The sequence below is a fragment of the Camelina sativa genome, chromosome 19 (assembly GCF_030686135.1).
Source record: "Camelina sativa cultivar CO46 ecotype springtype chromosome 19, ASM3068613v1".
Classification (NCBI taxonomy): Eukaryota; Viridiplantae; Streptophyta; class Magnoliopsida; order Brassicales; family Brassicaceae; genus Camelina; species Camelina sativa.
Window position 1 is genome coordinate 12635268 of NC_141898.1, and position 15831 is coordinate 12651098.

The 15831-nt window shown below is 33.5% G+C and overlaps 2 protein-coding genes across 3 annotated transcripts; one reads left to right on the forward strand and one right to left on the reverse strand.

Annotated features, from left to right (window-relative positions):
- The first annotated feature begins 3681 nt into the window (after positions 1 to 3681).
- LOC104766256 (long-chain-alcohol oxidase FAO3) lies at positions 3682 to 7513 on the forward strand. The gene is made up of 3 exons (XM_010490096.2): positions 3682 to 4148; positions 4379 to 4651; positions 5623 to 7513. Exons 1-3 carry the CDS (start codon positions 3930 to 3932, stop codon positions 7381 to 7383), a joined length of 2253 nt encoding a protein of 750 aa, XP_010488398.2. The 5' UTR covers positions 3682 to 3929; the 3' UTR covers positions 7384 to 7513.
- Positions 7514 to 7646: 133 nt separating this feature from the next.
- Positions 7647 to 14581, reverse strand: LOC104766257 (phosphate transporter PHO1). 2 transcript variants are annotated; one of them, XM_087502421.1, is made up of 15 exons: positions 13952 to 14581; positions 12770 to 12862; positions 12164 to 12383; positions 11184 to 11541; positions 11040 to 11088; positions 10871 to 10942; positions 10655 to 10784; positions 10413 to 10533; positions 10021 to 10270; positions 9816 to 9920; positions 9690 to 9734; positions 9454 to 9606; positions 9083 to 9361; positions 8877 to 9013; positions 7647 to 8041 (listed from the first exon to the last, which is right to left on the reverse strand). In XM_087502421.1, the coding sequence occupies exons 1-15, from the start codon at positions 14198 to 14200 to the stop codon at positions 7951 to 7953; spliced, it is 2352 nt and encodes a 783-aa protein (XP_087358547.1). In that variant the 5' UTR covers positions 14201 to 14581; the 3' UTR covers positions 7647 to 7950. The 2 variants fall into 2 exon arrangements, with proteins under 2 accessions (XP_087358547.1, XP_087358548.1); XM_087502422.1 differs by having other exon boundaries at positions 11184 to 11532; positions 13952 to 14576.
- Between the last annotated feature and the right edge of the window lie 1250 nt (positions 14582 to 15831).

Below are 15831 nucleotides of genomic sequence, written 5' to 3' on the forward strand. Positions count from 1 at the left end.
AACATACTGCAAACTTGATCGTAAACTTAGTTTTTGAAATAACCCCGCACGTACGTGCGGGTCCGAACCTACTATATATATATATTTAAAGAAATTTCATTGTTTATAACGATAAAACTGCTCTAATATTTAACTTTTGCTTGTAAAATTGAACACATGAATTACTTTTAAACAACTTTCCCTAAAACATCATTTATATTAAAACGGAAGAATACTAATGAACAAGAAAAATATCAGCAATAGTTTAAAAAAATATAAAATATATATTTTAATCAATTAATCTGAACACATATATAGTTAAACAGTATAATCAATTGGCACGATCGCATTTATTATTTCTTTGCAAGTAGAACATGTGAAAAACACATCTTCTTACACAAGAAAAAAATCAGTCGTTTTCTAAGTTACCAGTACTAAGTATCCACGTATTGTCTATTTAACCAAACAAAATGCTTTTATGAAAGTAGCATGATTAACCGAAAAGGTCTATAAACACAAGTGGGCTATCTTGAAAATGGAATAAAACGTTATTTTGCTTTACATTATTACTTAATCAATTACACATCTTTAGTTGTGGCCAACCACATTTTTGACTTTTAAGTACTAAGCCTATACTAATTACTAACACATACTCTCTCTCTTTTATATTACTTGTCATTTTAAACGATTTTACACTTATTAAAAAAATAATTAAATTTCTCTTTTAACTCTCGTTAATACGCTATTTCATTTAATATAAGTAATTAATAAGCTACAAGTTATGGGTAAACTGAAAATTTGATCTATAAAATTGTATCCTAAATAGAAAATGACAAATAATAGAAAACAAAAAATTAACTCTCGAATGATAAGTAAAAATATACGGAGGGAATAATAATAATGCAAAATCAACAACCCAAAAACACATAATCCATTTGAATATAAAGCTTTTAGAGCCCATTGAATATATTTGGTCGAATACAAAGAATAACTAATCCGAAAGTGTACATCAATCATGGAATGTTATGGTCCGTTAATAATAATTTTTTTTGATTGATATGAAATCTTTAGTCATAAAACTACAATAATGTAAATATTTTCAATTCTATTACTATTAAGCAATTAATAAATTTTGTTTATGCGCATGGCGTCGATATCACCTAAGAAAGACAAATATTGAGAGAAGTTTTAAATAAGTGTAAAAAATATTAACATATATATATCAAACTTTTGTGAACTATGGAATATTTTGCCAAACAAAACCTTACTTAAACTTAGTATACTCTTAGCTCATGCACCACGGTAACATTACAAAAAAAAAAATGTATTAACAGAAATTTAATTATAATAGGCTTCCCAAAAGAGCTAGGCCTTGAAACAACAATTTCAAAAACAGAGATTACAAAGAGTTTACGCCGACACCTTGAAAATTGCGGTAACATTTATTTGTACTTTTATTTGTAAAAGTGGAACATGTGTTTATTACCAAACAATTATGTACCTATAACCTAGGCAGAGGAAATCTTCTAACCAAACCATTTGGGATCAGAACATTTATTAGTAAAGAATCAATATTTAGCTTAGGTTACACTAAAACTAATTACTCCCTCCGTTTCAATATATAAGATGTTTTAGAAAAGTTTTTTGTTTCATAATATAAGATGTTTTCAAGTTTCTATGCAACTTTTAGATTACTTTAGTATTTTATATTATGCAGTATTGTTTCTGATTGTTTAAACTTGTTAAAAGTAAAAACTTTTTAATCTGCGTGTTTTAATTAAAATATCTTATATTTTGAAATGGAGGGAATATAATATATATAGAGTTTTTTTTTGTCTGACTTGTTATCGGATAGTTCGATGACACTTGACTGGTTAGATGGGAATTGCATGAGCATGACCACTTTTGACTGTTGCATGACATGCACATGCTGACTTGAAGGCAACTGATTGGCTTCCACTGATTCCCATAGATTTGCTGCAAAATACAACTCATCTAAGTACGCCATTTTAAAAATAATTCATCGAAATTGTGTTTTAATAATCGATACATATCACCTTAATTAATATCGCCTTAATAATTCTCTTTCCTTTGGCTCTTAAATGAGTCCAAACCTTGTCCATTGAAATTTTAAGCATATATATAAAGTATACAATATTTATTTATTTTTCCAGTAAATGTTAGTAGTATCTCATAATCGTCGGTACTTGAATCTAATTTCATACTAATCAATAAAGTATTTTAAAAATTAGATTAAAAAAAAAACATCCGCTTCATGAGATTACTCGATGACTAAATGAGATAATTTTATATAGATAATCACTCACATGGGTTGCTAAACCAGTACACTATTTTGATTTTTGTTATTAGTTATGTTACATAACTTATGTAGAACAACTAAAACAATTAAAAGTTTACTGCAAACCTTTTCTGTATCGGTTTTGACAGCTTAGCAACATTTATATATTTGTTTTGTCTAAGACAAATGTTTTTCTTCGTTTTTTTCATATAGTTTTAATTTAGATTATAAATCTCATACATCTTCATGGATCCGCGCCTAGGCGATAATACTATAACTAACACAGCGTATATCATATATCTGAAACTTAGAACGAAATAAAACTAGTTTCTTGCCCAAACCGCCAAACTACCACTCTATTTAATGTATATGTATTTTGTAAATGACCGGCGACGTCGTATATTATTTGTTTTAGGGTTACGTGTATTTAAAAAGTTATACACGTATGCCGAATAAGAAACCCAGTAGATTCGTATTTAAGTCTACATATAATAATTCGAATTCGTGAGAAGTAATCGAGTACACGTATACCGAAAAGGAAGCTAAAAAACGTTATGGGGGGGGGGGGGGGGGGGGGGGGGGCTCTTGCATTTAACTCACAAGTTAGCTATCACAAGTTTCAAATTGTGGTCTCTAGAGCATCGTAGTAGTCAAACAAACAAACAAAAAAAAACAAATAAGAGCATCGCACGTGATTTCTATTCACAACTATGCGAACTTTGCTAAACTTTTTTTCTCCTCTTTCGTGCGTTTGTTACTTTTTCAAATCATTAATTAATCATTGATTACCAATCCTTTCGTATAGTTGCCCGTTATTTTCACATGTTGCAATCTAGAAAAACTGAAAGAGACTTCACCCATATATACTAGTGCCTACCAATTGCATACTACTCCCTATATTTTGCAATTGCTTAGTGTATTAACCACTATTTCAGAGACAGTTAAACATGAGGTCCCTTAAAGATAGATACTCTTATCTACATCGTATGACAATTATTGACACCTAATGGAATTTGGCATTTAAGTTAGAAATCGAAAGAAACAACAACGTGGGTTTATATGCATCGTTTCCAAAAAATCATCAATATTTGGTCCAATTGTTTACTTTATACTCTCTCCGTTTCAAAATATAAGATGTTTTAGAAAAAAATTTTGTTTCATAATATAAGATGTTTTCAAGTTTCTATGCAACTTTTAGATTACTTTAGTATTTTATATTATGCAGTATTGTTTATGATTGGTTGAACTTGTTAAAAAGTAAAAACTTTCTTAATCTGCATGTTTTAGTTAAAACATCCTATATTTTGAAATGGAGGGAGAACAATTAAATTGTCAATTATCATCATAACTACTGAAACACTTTTCATATACAGTAAATTTGTCAATTATCATCATTAATTACTATCACAACAAATACGTACATCTGCTTTCGAAACCGACAAATAAAAAAATTATAATCATAAAAAAAGAATGAAACAAGATTTGAGGGTTCTTTTAGCAATTTTGGTTTATTTAACTATTTCTATATATTGCAGACAGCTGTAAGCTTGTGTCCATATGTATCATAACGAAGATTGCGCTTCGAAAACACTTTAAGAACCTTCCAGTTTTGTTCTGTTTTGTTTTGTCAAATTTGAGCGAATTGTGTGATATGGGTAAGCAAAGAATCGCCGGAAAATTTGGTCTCCGGGACATCACGGCGGCAGAGATGGAAACCTTAGCTAGCTTTTGTGAAGCTGTCTTTCCTCCAGTGGCGCCACCACCGCCAGAAGAACTCTCCGGTGCAGGTGATAATAATAACCACCGGAACACCGAGGCTCTCTGGTCGTTTTACTCAACTTCGGGATCACAAACTCCTGTCCTTCGCCAGGTACAACACACTTTCTCTGTTCACCGACTCAATCCTCTGTTTTTTTCAAGTGCTCAAAGTTTTTTTTTTCTTTTTTGGTTTTTTAAAAACATAAATCAAGAACGTGTGACCTAATGATTTGTTTGTGGTTCTCCATAAACCCTAAAATGTCAAAAAAAATATTGAGTTACTAAAAATAGAACCCTAGGTTTTGAGTAAAAAAGTGAAAGACTTGTTATTAATGGATGCAGAGTATTGAGCTGCTCACAAAACGAGCGACGATGGAAGCTTGTCTTGTTACTAGGCTTATATTGTTCTTGCTTGCTACTCGGCTTGGGACCTTACTCATTTGTGGAACCGAGTGTTTGGTCACGAGATGGCCTTTTGTTGAGAAGTTCAGTGAGCTGTCATTGGAGAAGAGGGAAAGAGTAATTCAGAAACAATTCAGAAATTGGATTTTAACTCCTATTAGAGCTGGTTTTGTCTACATCAAAGTTGTCTTTCTCTTCTGTTTCTTCTCTCGGGTATGTATCTCAAATCCTCGCTGTTTTTTTGTTACACCAAGTCCAAGACTTTGTCTCAACCACTGAACCACATATATAGTTTTTGTTGTTCAATCCGGATAAACTAGTCCAAAATCTATCCAAGTAATCGGAAACTGAATCTTATGGTTAAGATTTAAATATTTACTATAAATCCAAAGTTTAACAAAAATACAAAATTCAAAAAGTGAAATCAAATAGAGCCAATAGAACTGAAACACGTATCTTCTGTTAAAATTAATGATATGTTTTTAATTAAAAATCATCCAAGTTTAAATCGTTTTAAACTAACACACTCATACTATATAATATGTTTTATTTAGGTTATTATTATTATTCCAAATATCCACAAATTAGAAAAGCTTAAACCTAAAACCGTACCAAACAATTATTAATTTATACGATATTTACTTTAGCGTATGTAACTTACTAACTACTAATTTCACTGTTATTTGGTTACAAAAGTTACTAATTTACTTTACATAAACAATTGGTCCCACAAATATGAAAAAACCTAGATCTCAAGTGTATCAAGCTATTTAAATAGTTTTTTTTCTATCAATTTGGTTACTAAAGGCATACAAAACAAAAACAAAAAATGAAAAATCTTATAGCAAAACAGAAAATTCGGATTAAAAGCCTTTAGAGCATCTTAAAAAAATATAAATAATTAAAAAACTGAATTGAGGAAAGAGAAATTGCAGAATCGTTTTTTATTGCAGCAACTTTAGAAACAATGTGAGAAACGGTTCTCCTCTTTTATCTCCTTCCTATTGGTCAATTTCTTTTTATTAATAAAATATTGAACATTTTAACTTAAAAGAAACGGAAATGAGTCATCTATGAGTGGAGATGGTCTTATATTTCAGTATGATTTTACGTAAAAACAGAGCTACTTAAATAAATCTTCAAGAATTTCTTGATTTATATGTTGCTTTTTTTCTTTATTGTAGGTGAGTCCAAAAGGTGAAAACCCGGCATGGGAAGCAATAGGTTACCACGTGAATCTTGACGAAAACAAACCATCTGCAACCTATAAAGCAAGACCTCTTGAGAAAGGTATAGTGGAGACTATGAATGAAACAGAGCAGACTCTCCTCGAATCACTTGCTCGAAAAGGCCTTGAAGCTGACCACGATATGGACCAGGATACCATCAGAATCAAGTGTGACGCTGTGGTGATCGGATCTGGTTCAGGAGGAGGCGTGGCTGCTTCTGTTCTAGCAAAATCTGGTTTGAAAGTGGTCGTTCTTGAAAAAGGAAGCTACTATACGCCGTCGGATTATCGTCCTTACGAAGGTCCTGGCATGGACAAACTATATGAAAATGGAGGGATTCTCCCAACCGTTGATGGGAACCTTATGGTTTTGGCTGGAGCTACGGTAGGCGGTGGATCTGCAGTGAACTGGTCTGCGTGTATCAAAACTCCCAAATCTGTTCTTCAAGAATGGTCAGACGATCAAAAGATACCTTTTTACGGTACTAAAGAATATGTTTCGGCTATGGACGTCGTGTGGAAAAGGATGGGTGTCACGGAGAAATGTGAAATGGAGAGTTTTCAGAATCAGATTTTGAGAAAAGGTTGCGAAAATATTGGGGTTCATGTAGAAAACGTGGCGCGTAACTCCTCAGAAGGTCATTATTGCGGATCTTGCGGGTATGGATGTAAACAAGGAGACAAAAAAGGAAGCGACCAGACCTGGCTTGTTGACGCTGTGAGTCACGGCGCAGTGGTTCTAACGGGATGTAAAGCGGAGAGATTCGTACTCGAAAAGAAGGGTGGTAGTAACGTAGAAGGCAAGCAAATGAAATGTTTGGGAGTGATGGCGAAGTCTTTAAACGGAAACATAGCAAAGAAGCTAAAGATCGAAGCTAAAGTCACGGTTTCGGCAGGGGGTTCTCTTTTAACACCTCCTTTGATGATCTCGAGCGGGTTGAGAAACCGAAACATCGGTAAAAACCTTCACCTACACCCTACTTTAATGTCGTGGGGTTACTTCCCGGAGAAGGAATCTTCTAGTCTCAGTTTCAAGGGCAAGTCCTACGAAGGTGGGATCATAACATCAGTGAGCAAAGTGTTATCAGAAGATTCAGAAGTTAGAGCCATCATAGAGACAGCGTCATTAGGACCAGGTTCATTCTCGGTGCTATTTCCTTGGACTTCAGGGCTTGACATGAAGACGAGAATGGCTAGATACTCAAGAACCGCGAGTCTCATAACGATAGTTAGAGATCGCGGATCAGGGGAAGTGAAAACTGAAGGAAGGATAAGCTACGTCGTGGACAAAACCGATAAAGAAAATATCAAAGCCGGGCTTAGACAGTCGTTGAGGATACTAATTGCAGCTGGAGCAGAGGAAGTGGGAACTCATAGAAGCGACGGGCAGATACTAAAATGCAAAGGTGTTGATGAGAAATCGATCGAAGAGTTCTTGGACTCGGTGAGTTCAGAGGAAGGGCCAAAGGGGATGACTGAGAAATGGAACATTTATTGCTCAGCTCATCAGATGGGAAGCTGTAGGATCGGAGAAAATGAAAAAGAAGGTGCAATAGATGTGAATGGAGAGAGTTGGGAAGCTGAGAAGTTGTTTGTGTGCGATGCAAGTGCGTTGCCTAGTGCTGTTGGTGTTAATCCTATGATCACAGTCATGTCTACGGCTTATTGTATCTCCACACGAATCGCCAAGTCTATGACCACTGGCATATCTCATTAAAGCTAAGTGGTTTCTATATCCTTGCATAAAATTTCGTATTTATCTTAGTTGTAAAGTTATTATTAATCAAAAATCAAATTATGTGTGACGAATATGATAATTGATAGTTAAAGACTCGTCTGAATTATCATATTATGTGTGAGTATGATCACGTTTAGGGGGATTAAATTACAATAAAGCCGGGCAACTAATTATGTTCACCCTAATTAGACTAAGAAATAAACAAGAAGAATTGTAAATAACTTGAGCAGATAGTGACATTCTTTATTAGAAAAAGAAGACTTATTGAAAATAAAACTCAAATCAAAATTTACAGAAATCAATATATAAACTAGAAAGTTAAATTGTGATGTTCGTTTTACACTTTGGAGGGTTAAACAGTTCTAGAATTCATTAGTCCCATTTTTTCATATTTTAAAGGATAAATTGGTTAGGCAATTTCGAGAGTTTCCCAAAGGTTATTCCTCGATATGGTTACATCGATGCAAAATCCGAAATGCTTCCTTTATATCCTTGGAACTTGGTTCAAGACTTAAACCCTCCAAAGTATAGAACCCTTATCTTTGTTTAACCGTCTGAGTCCATGTCACGGAACGGTAATGGTACGGTCTTCACTGCCCTAAACTGGCCAACATTGTTCAAATGTTCATTCTCCACTCTGTAATTACAAAAAAGATTCATATTTAATAAGATCCAAAATCAAGTTTAACCAGGGGCGGACGCAAGGCTAAGAGTGGTGTGGCACGTGCCCCACACTCTTTTTTTTTTTTTTTCCTTTGTACAATTATGTATTTATGTATTTAATTATCTGTCTAGTTGAATATTTTTGAAATGTAAAGAAAAAAACGTAAAGAAAATTATTTCAATTCAAAATAATTAACAAAAACGACCCATATAACTTTGTTAATAAAAGTCTGCGATTTTTGTTTTTCCTGGTGCAATATAAGTTTCCTACAATTATTTTAGGAAATTACCATAGGAAAATTATATCATAATTAATTTAGTTTTTTTTTCGTCAACTAAAACTTTAATTATGGTAACTTTTTTAGTTGTTTCCTAGTTCTAAATACATCAAAATGTTTATAATAAGTCATTGTTTTGTGATTATTTTATAATGTGACTAGTTAGACAAACTAGTTTCTCTAGTTTAATAAAATGATTTGTTATTCATAAAACTTATAAATGGTGATGTTATTTTATCATTATATAGATAATTCGTTCATATATCAATTTTTAATGTAACCTATTATTAGCAATTTTTAAACAATAGTAATAAAAAATTGGGAGAAAACATTTAATGAAGTAGGAAATGAAATAGCCATGAAAATATAATTATTTTATTTATAGTTTTAAAATTTATTACAGAACTTATTTTTATGTTAACTTAAATATTTTTTCGTTTAAATATGCGGTGTGCCCCATACTAAAAAGTGTTCTGGATCCGCCACTGAGTTTAACACAGTAATCTATAGACATAGGTGAACTTTTTTTACCTGTAAAAGTTCCAGTGGCCTCGACGAATGACTTCAAGGGAGGCCAATAAGAAATCTAGCAAATGAGACTGGACAGGGCTAACCCTGAATCTCATTATTGTCTCGATCCATGCAACTCGCAACACCAAGTTCAACGCCTGAACAACTCAGCATTTAGTAGAAGATCTTAACTTGTGAAGCACGTTATGACTATGTGATAGACTTACAATAGAGAGGTAGTAGAAGTTCTTGTTCCGGAGAACCAAATTGTCCCTTAGCCATGGATTTTTGGATTTAGGGTTTAGAAGACCCCAATCCTTGACGAAGTCCCAGTATAACTGGTAAATGGTGGCCACAACAGAGCTCACAAGCACCATGGTTAACCACAAGGTTGTGCTTTCTCTGGCGTAGGTTATGCGAACTCCGGCTGCAACCATCGCTGACACGTATTTCCCCATGTTTATTAGATGATCACTGTTTGATTCGTCCCACCATCTCCTTATACACTGTAAATTAATGCTCATAGTATGTTAGTTAAGAGGTTTTAAGGGACTTGATTAAAAAAAAACAGAGCGCAAAAAACCCTAAGCAAACTTACTTGCATGGCACGCCAGAAGTAGGGTGAGAAAGAAATTAAGTAAGCAAGTTCTCTGTAGATTCTTCCATTTTTGCAGGTATTGTATTCGTGTGTTTTGAAGCTTTGAGCCATGAAGTAGCACCCAGTTGACTCAAGATGTCTCAGCAATGGAATCTGAATAGAACACGATTAATACTTTAGTTATCGACTAAATTCTATGTCGTAACAATCTATGGATGTTGAATCAGTCAATTTACCTGGCTAGTAAGTTGATCGGCCATGAAGAAATCAACCATCAAAACCTATTCCGTACAAAAAACAATAAAAATTATAATCACGTTTCTGCAGATCGCTTGTGTTGAAAGTAACCAAAGTATTGATACCTTGTAGAAAGGTGAGCAAACAATGTTCCGCAAGATGCGAATGAAGCAGAATCTTGTTGGACGATAAAATGTGTCGAAAGGGCAAATCAAGACACAAATGAAGAACTGTCGCATGCACACAAAAAAAAAATTAGCGTTTTGAAACTGCGATTGCCGTTAAAACGTTCCATATGACTAATCAAACTTATAAGTAATTAAGATTTACCAAGAGAAGGATGCCAGGGATGGTATCAACTTGGCTGGCCGAGAAACCGGCGGCGCGGAGGATGAGGTGGATGACCATAGCGGCCACGACGGAGGTCATGAATGTGGTTCCCATCAGAAACGCGTCTCGGTAACGCAATGCTGTGTTTGGTGCAAACTCGAAGATGAACGTGTAGTTTATCCTCGTGTTCTTCCACATGAACAGATTGCATCCGTACATGAACATGTGTAGACTCAGCAACGCAAAAACACTGCATTTTGTAAAACAACGAAAATATATACAAAACATCAGAATAAATAACAAAAATTTAATCTGTTCTCTTTGTTTTGAATTGATTACTCATTGGTATTTTTATATTTATGTTGCAAATAATGAATATATTCGTTAATTACCTGAAAACAGGATAGACAGTCTCCATATAAGAGACTTGGGCACCAGAGGTGAAGATTCCAGAAAGATGTGCCAGTATTATGTAAATACTAAACAATGAGATGAAGCAACCCGTAAACAATCCTGCAGAACAAAAACATAATTTTAATTCGTTTAACTTCTTGGTGAATTGTTTTTTTTTTTGTTTTCTTGAAAATAAAAGAAGTAAAGTAGTAGTAGAGTAGAGAAATTAAAAAGTAAGTACCAACAAAGAAAGTGACCATGTGAGAATCTTTAGTCTGGTGGGGTTTCAAGAATTTCATGGCCTTTTTCCTGTCATTGTTGGCGAAGTGCTTTGTGAATACGGACTCCACTTCGTCCATCAGTCTTACCACCTTCGTTTTTTTAATAATTCAATTAGTCTTTCAATACATAGCATTAGACCTCCTTTTATTTAACTAATTATAAGATTAAGTATTACCTTATCAGAGCTGATAAATTGCGATCTCTTTACGACTTTGAGATAAGTTGATGATGCTTGCTGACCAGAAACCTGTTGGTCCATATTTAAAATATTCATCATTAACCACTATAATTATATTTTTTTTCATTGGTTTATCACCGAAAGTAACATCTACAAGCCACTTTACCTTATCAAATTTCTTCATTATTTTTGTAAAAGCTATCATATTCAACGAGCTGCCAAAATAAAAAAGCAAAACCAAGAATTATAAAACATAGAAATCATTACCAAATAAAAATATTATGATATTTGAGTCGGTCAATGAATCTACCTGTAAGTCTTTAACAAGCCAAGACCTCTATAGAGCTCAACAAAGGCACTTCGTATCATCTTCTCGGCGCATTGAATCTTTTTCCGGTTGATGAAATCTCCTCCGCCGCTTCTTGGGTTGTTGACGAGCTCTTCCCACAGGACAGAAGTGGCAGTGGCTATGGATCTTGCACCGCCACCTTCGGCTCCAGCCACGGCGTCGGGGATGTCCACGCGGAGAGACATTTTTGGTTTGCCTCCTTTTGTTTTGCTCCTCGTTGCAGAGTTTATGAAACTCACACCGTTCCTCTCTAGTGCATCTATGATTTCATCTGTTCTTGATGCTTCACTTTGTGTCTCACTTAGTTCTCCTGGAGACCCTAAACATGATATGAATATAAATTCAAAAAATTATATATTTTGTTACTAATAACAAAAGACACAAAATCTCAGAGAAGAAGGAAAAAAAAAAATATTGTCGACCTTGTCATCTATTGTCGGTCCATTTTTATTTTCTTACAAACATTTTTTTTGTTTGTTAGTAGAACTCGATTTGTGTTCTCATTTTCTTGTCGGCCATTTAATATATATGTTGACATAATAAAATCCCTAAACTCTAAAATTCTCTCTTTCAGATATTTGCAGCTTCGAGTTTTGCATCCACGTGCAATAGATCGTAAGCTTAAAACAAATTGTCATCTTAATAGTAAAATTTCTATTGTGCAAGATAACACAACATACGAATTAATTGAATTGTTAATCGTAAACAGAGTTACTATGTAGAATACAAAATAACCTACTTTTCTTTTTACTAGCCGCACTACGTAAACGGCCTTTAAGACATGCACTTTTGTGGTTTTCTAATGGGTGCAGACCACGTCATATCTCCGATATATTAATGGTTAGCTTTTTAAAGAGTCTATGTCAACTTGTGGAATTTATTAAACTACCCTCAATCAGACCTAACTTGTATTAAAAGCATTGATAAGAAAGGAGACTGACCTGCTGAGAAATCAGAGTTTCGAGCAGAAGAAGAGAAGGAGCGATGTGATCCAGACAAGTTTCTCTTCTTCCGATCACTTAAGATCTGTTTGAGTTCTGCAAGAATCTCCAACTGTTTCTTCAGAATCTCTCCTCTTCCCAAAAACTCTGTTTCTTTGGCCTTGTGAAACTGATTCACTTTGTTTAGTTCTTCATCTAGTCTTGCGAAAAACACTTTAACCTGAAAGAAACAATAACAAAAGTATCCAAATACTTAGTTCAAACGTTTATGCCTCTAGTGGAAGAGAAAAAGTAGTTTTAATTTGACCATCTTCATTAGGATTTAGGAAGTGGCTGTTGTGTGCAATTTAGGCTAGCAATAAAAACACTACTAGTAAATCTTATTTAATTTTCTGCTTTTCCATAGTAAGAAAAAAACAAATCCGTAGTATTAATACTGATGATGATATACAGTAAATAAAGTCGTCAAAAATAAATGCACCATAATTCAAGTTTTTTAATAGAAAAAAGTGTATTAATATGGCATTATGGCTAGTTATAGAATCAGAATAATAGATCAAATATTTACGCTTAAGCTTTATATGAAAATAATAAATGTAACTATACCTCGTCTTCTTCAGAAAACAGCTGAACAAGTTCAGTTTGGTAAATCTCCTCAACATCATCTCCAGTTTCTGAGCTATTTCGTCTTCTCCTTACCTGATAATTTCATGAAAACAAAAACATGATATTAATTTTAGTTTGATTTTTTTATTTTGTCAACAATTTTCATTTAATTCAACAAACCATGTAAACATCATATTTATTCTTATTTTGATATTTTCTTAGACGTGTCATTGAATTAGAGGTGGTGACTTGTGAGTTTGTTATGTCTTTATATATTTTTTTCCAGTCACGATGGTTTCGTGAGATATCACAATCTTCACAACCGTTTCCGCATCTTTGGCTTTCGTGAGACTATGAAGAAATACAAACCTTATTTTTGGAATTAGCGATATCAAGCTCTAACATGAGAGAAATACAGTCTAATAAGTAAGCATTTGTTTTCTGAAAAATTATAAATATTACAGATTTTAGGGATAGTGAAGTTATAGGATTTTTCTTAAATTAGGAAACCGGTAGGTTACTTAAGGTTAGGTAAGATATAAGGTCTAAATCATATGTATAAATGATTGTTATCCTTACTAAGATTTGTAAATATTATATATTTGATACACACTACAAAAAATTTCCCAACTTGGTCCACAAGACTTAACATATCAAAACTCTACCAAATATGCAATATTTACCTATCTCTATAATAAAAATGTGAAAAGCAAATAAAATAGTTAAAAAAAAATAAAAGAAAAGGCAAATTTCTCATGTAGACAAAGCAGAAATAACGGGTAATTCTGACGCGTAGGCAATTACAAAGACGTAAGCTGACACGAAACTCCATCGAAACAATCATAGGACCAAACAAGATAATAAATAAATCATTACATATTTACATAAACGTTCTCTTTAAATTATATTCCAAAATTTTCAAAGCTAAAATAGTTGAGAGTAAAACACACACAGTTCATCCGACAAACTCAAAACATACGGTCTCACCAATTATAATATTTTAGTCCCTAATGGTATCAATGTTCAAACTGCGGGTAAATGCGTTTAGACTTATAATCTATTTTGGTTAGCAAAGGTTACAAAAAGTTTACACGGAACTTAAAAACTAATCATTCAAACCGACAAAAGAATCAAGCATGTTGTCTTAAGATAAAAATAAAAGTAGCTAACTGATTAAATTACCTGGAGGATCTCTGGTTTTTCTGAGTTGGAAAAAAGTTTATCCGAGAACGTCCGGGCTAATTTGCGAATCGGGTCCAAAAGTGATCGACCAAAATCGGAGTGATGAGCAATGGGGTAATGAGAAGCCGGTTTTGGTTTACGAGAGATTTTGATTTTCTTGATTTGTTTCTTTAGTAAACAATAGTTAACAAAGGCCTCTTTCCACTCCGGTATGAGTTGTGCCTCTAGCTCCTTGGAGAACTTCACCATCTTCTTCGCATATAGTTTCTTCCGTTTTGATTAGATAAATGTTAATAGTGACTTGGGAAGAAATTATAATGTGAGGAAGAAGGAGAAGGAGAGAAAGAGAGAGAGATAGGTGTTTAATGTTAAGAGAGGCATTAAGAGGGAAAGAAGAAAGTTTGTATATATAGAGAGAAAGACGTGTAGAGAAGGTGAATTTTTAGTTTCTATATTTTTTTTTTATGGTCACTAACTATTTAATTTAATGGAAATAAAATATTTTTAACACACATGGTTTGCAGCAACGAGGAGATTTAAATTTTTTTGATGCGATTTGTAAAAGTAAAGTTAATAAAAATGGGAAATGGAAACTTTTGTTTTTTTATATTAAATTTGCTTGGCCATTATGCGAAGCTTAATTACACTCACTTATATATAGATTTGAATATAACGCACTCATTAGTATTGGTGTGAGTAGTGCAACTCGTCACGAATCCCACACAGAAACACACTTCCATTGCATTCATCAAGGACAATATTTTAATTTATCTTGCATACATTCTTTTCCAAAAATAGTAGTACTTTAAATCTATTATACGTATTATACGTATAATTATGATCCATGATGTAATATTACGTGTATTATGAATTTTTTTCTAATAATATGAATCGTGGTACAGTAAACAACTTCTTGATAGCTTTGTTATGCTGATCGAGAGACCAGATTAATATTAAGGCATACTTCCTCCGTTAAGTTATTTTCTAAATTAATATTTCACTACAAAAAAGTACGTTGATTTTGGACGGAATTTCTGACGGAAAAAATCCGTAGAAAATTTCCGACAGTTTTCCAAGAGGTTTTCAACATATTTCCAAGGATATTCTAAGGAAACGACGATTTTTAGAAAACATTCGGAAATTTGTTATTCCGTCAGTAATATCTTAAAAATTTCTGACGAAAACACGGTCGTCGGAATCTCGTCGGAAAATTATCAACACTTCCGATGACTTTCAGAGAGACAGAAGACCGTTGGTAAATTCTAACAGATTTCCAACGGATTACTGAGAACTATGCCATTATATCCGTTGTGATTATATCCGTTACAATTATATCTGTTGCGATATAGCCGTTGTGTTTATATCCATTGAATGTGACCGTTGCAATTTAAAAATCCCTCGGAAATTCGTTGGAAATCTCTAGGAAATTTTGTGTATATATTCACTTGTTTGGTAAACGGAAATATACACAATACCAACAATAATATCTTCTTCAGATCCTTATGATTATTTTCGTTCATGGATGGATAAACCTAGATACAATGAAGAGACGGACAATTCATGTTATTCGCGTCAAACCAGAGCATAACGCGAGAAACAGGTACTATGTCTTGGCCTTGTCCAAAATGTCGGAATTATAAAAATCTGAAGGTATCATTAGTAAAGAAGCATTTGTTTAGGGATGGATTTATGCCGGGTTATAAGATATGGTTTTCGCATGGAGAAAGTGAATCAATGGTAGATTATGGGAGTACTAGTCAACATTATCTTCCGGATAGTGTAGAAGAACCATCGATAGAAGTAGATGTAGGTACATTTCAGATGGTGAACGATGCATTTAGGGAAAATGCGCCCTCATTAATTCAGGATGGAGATAGAGT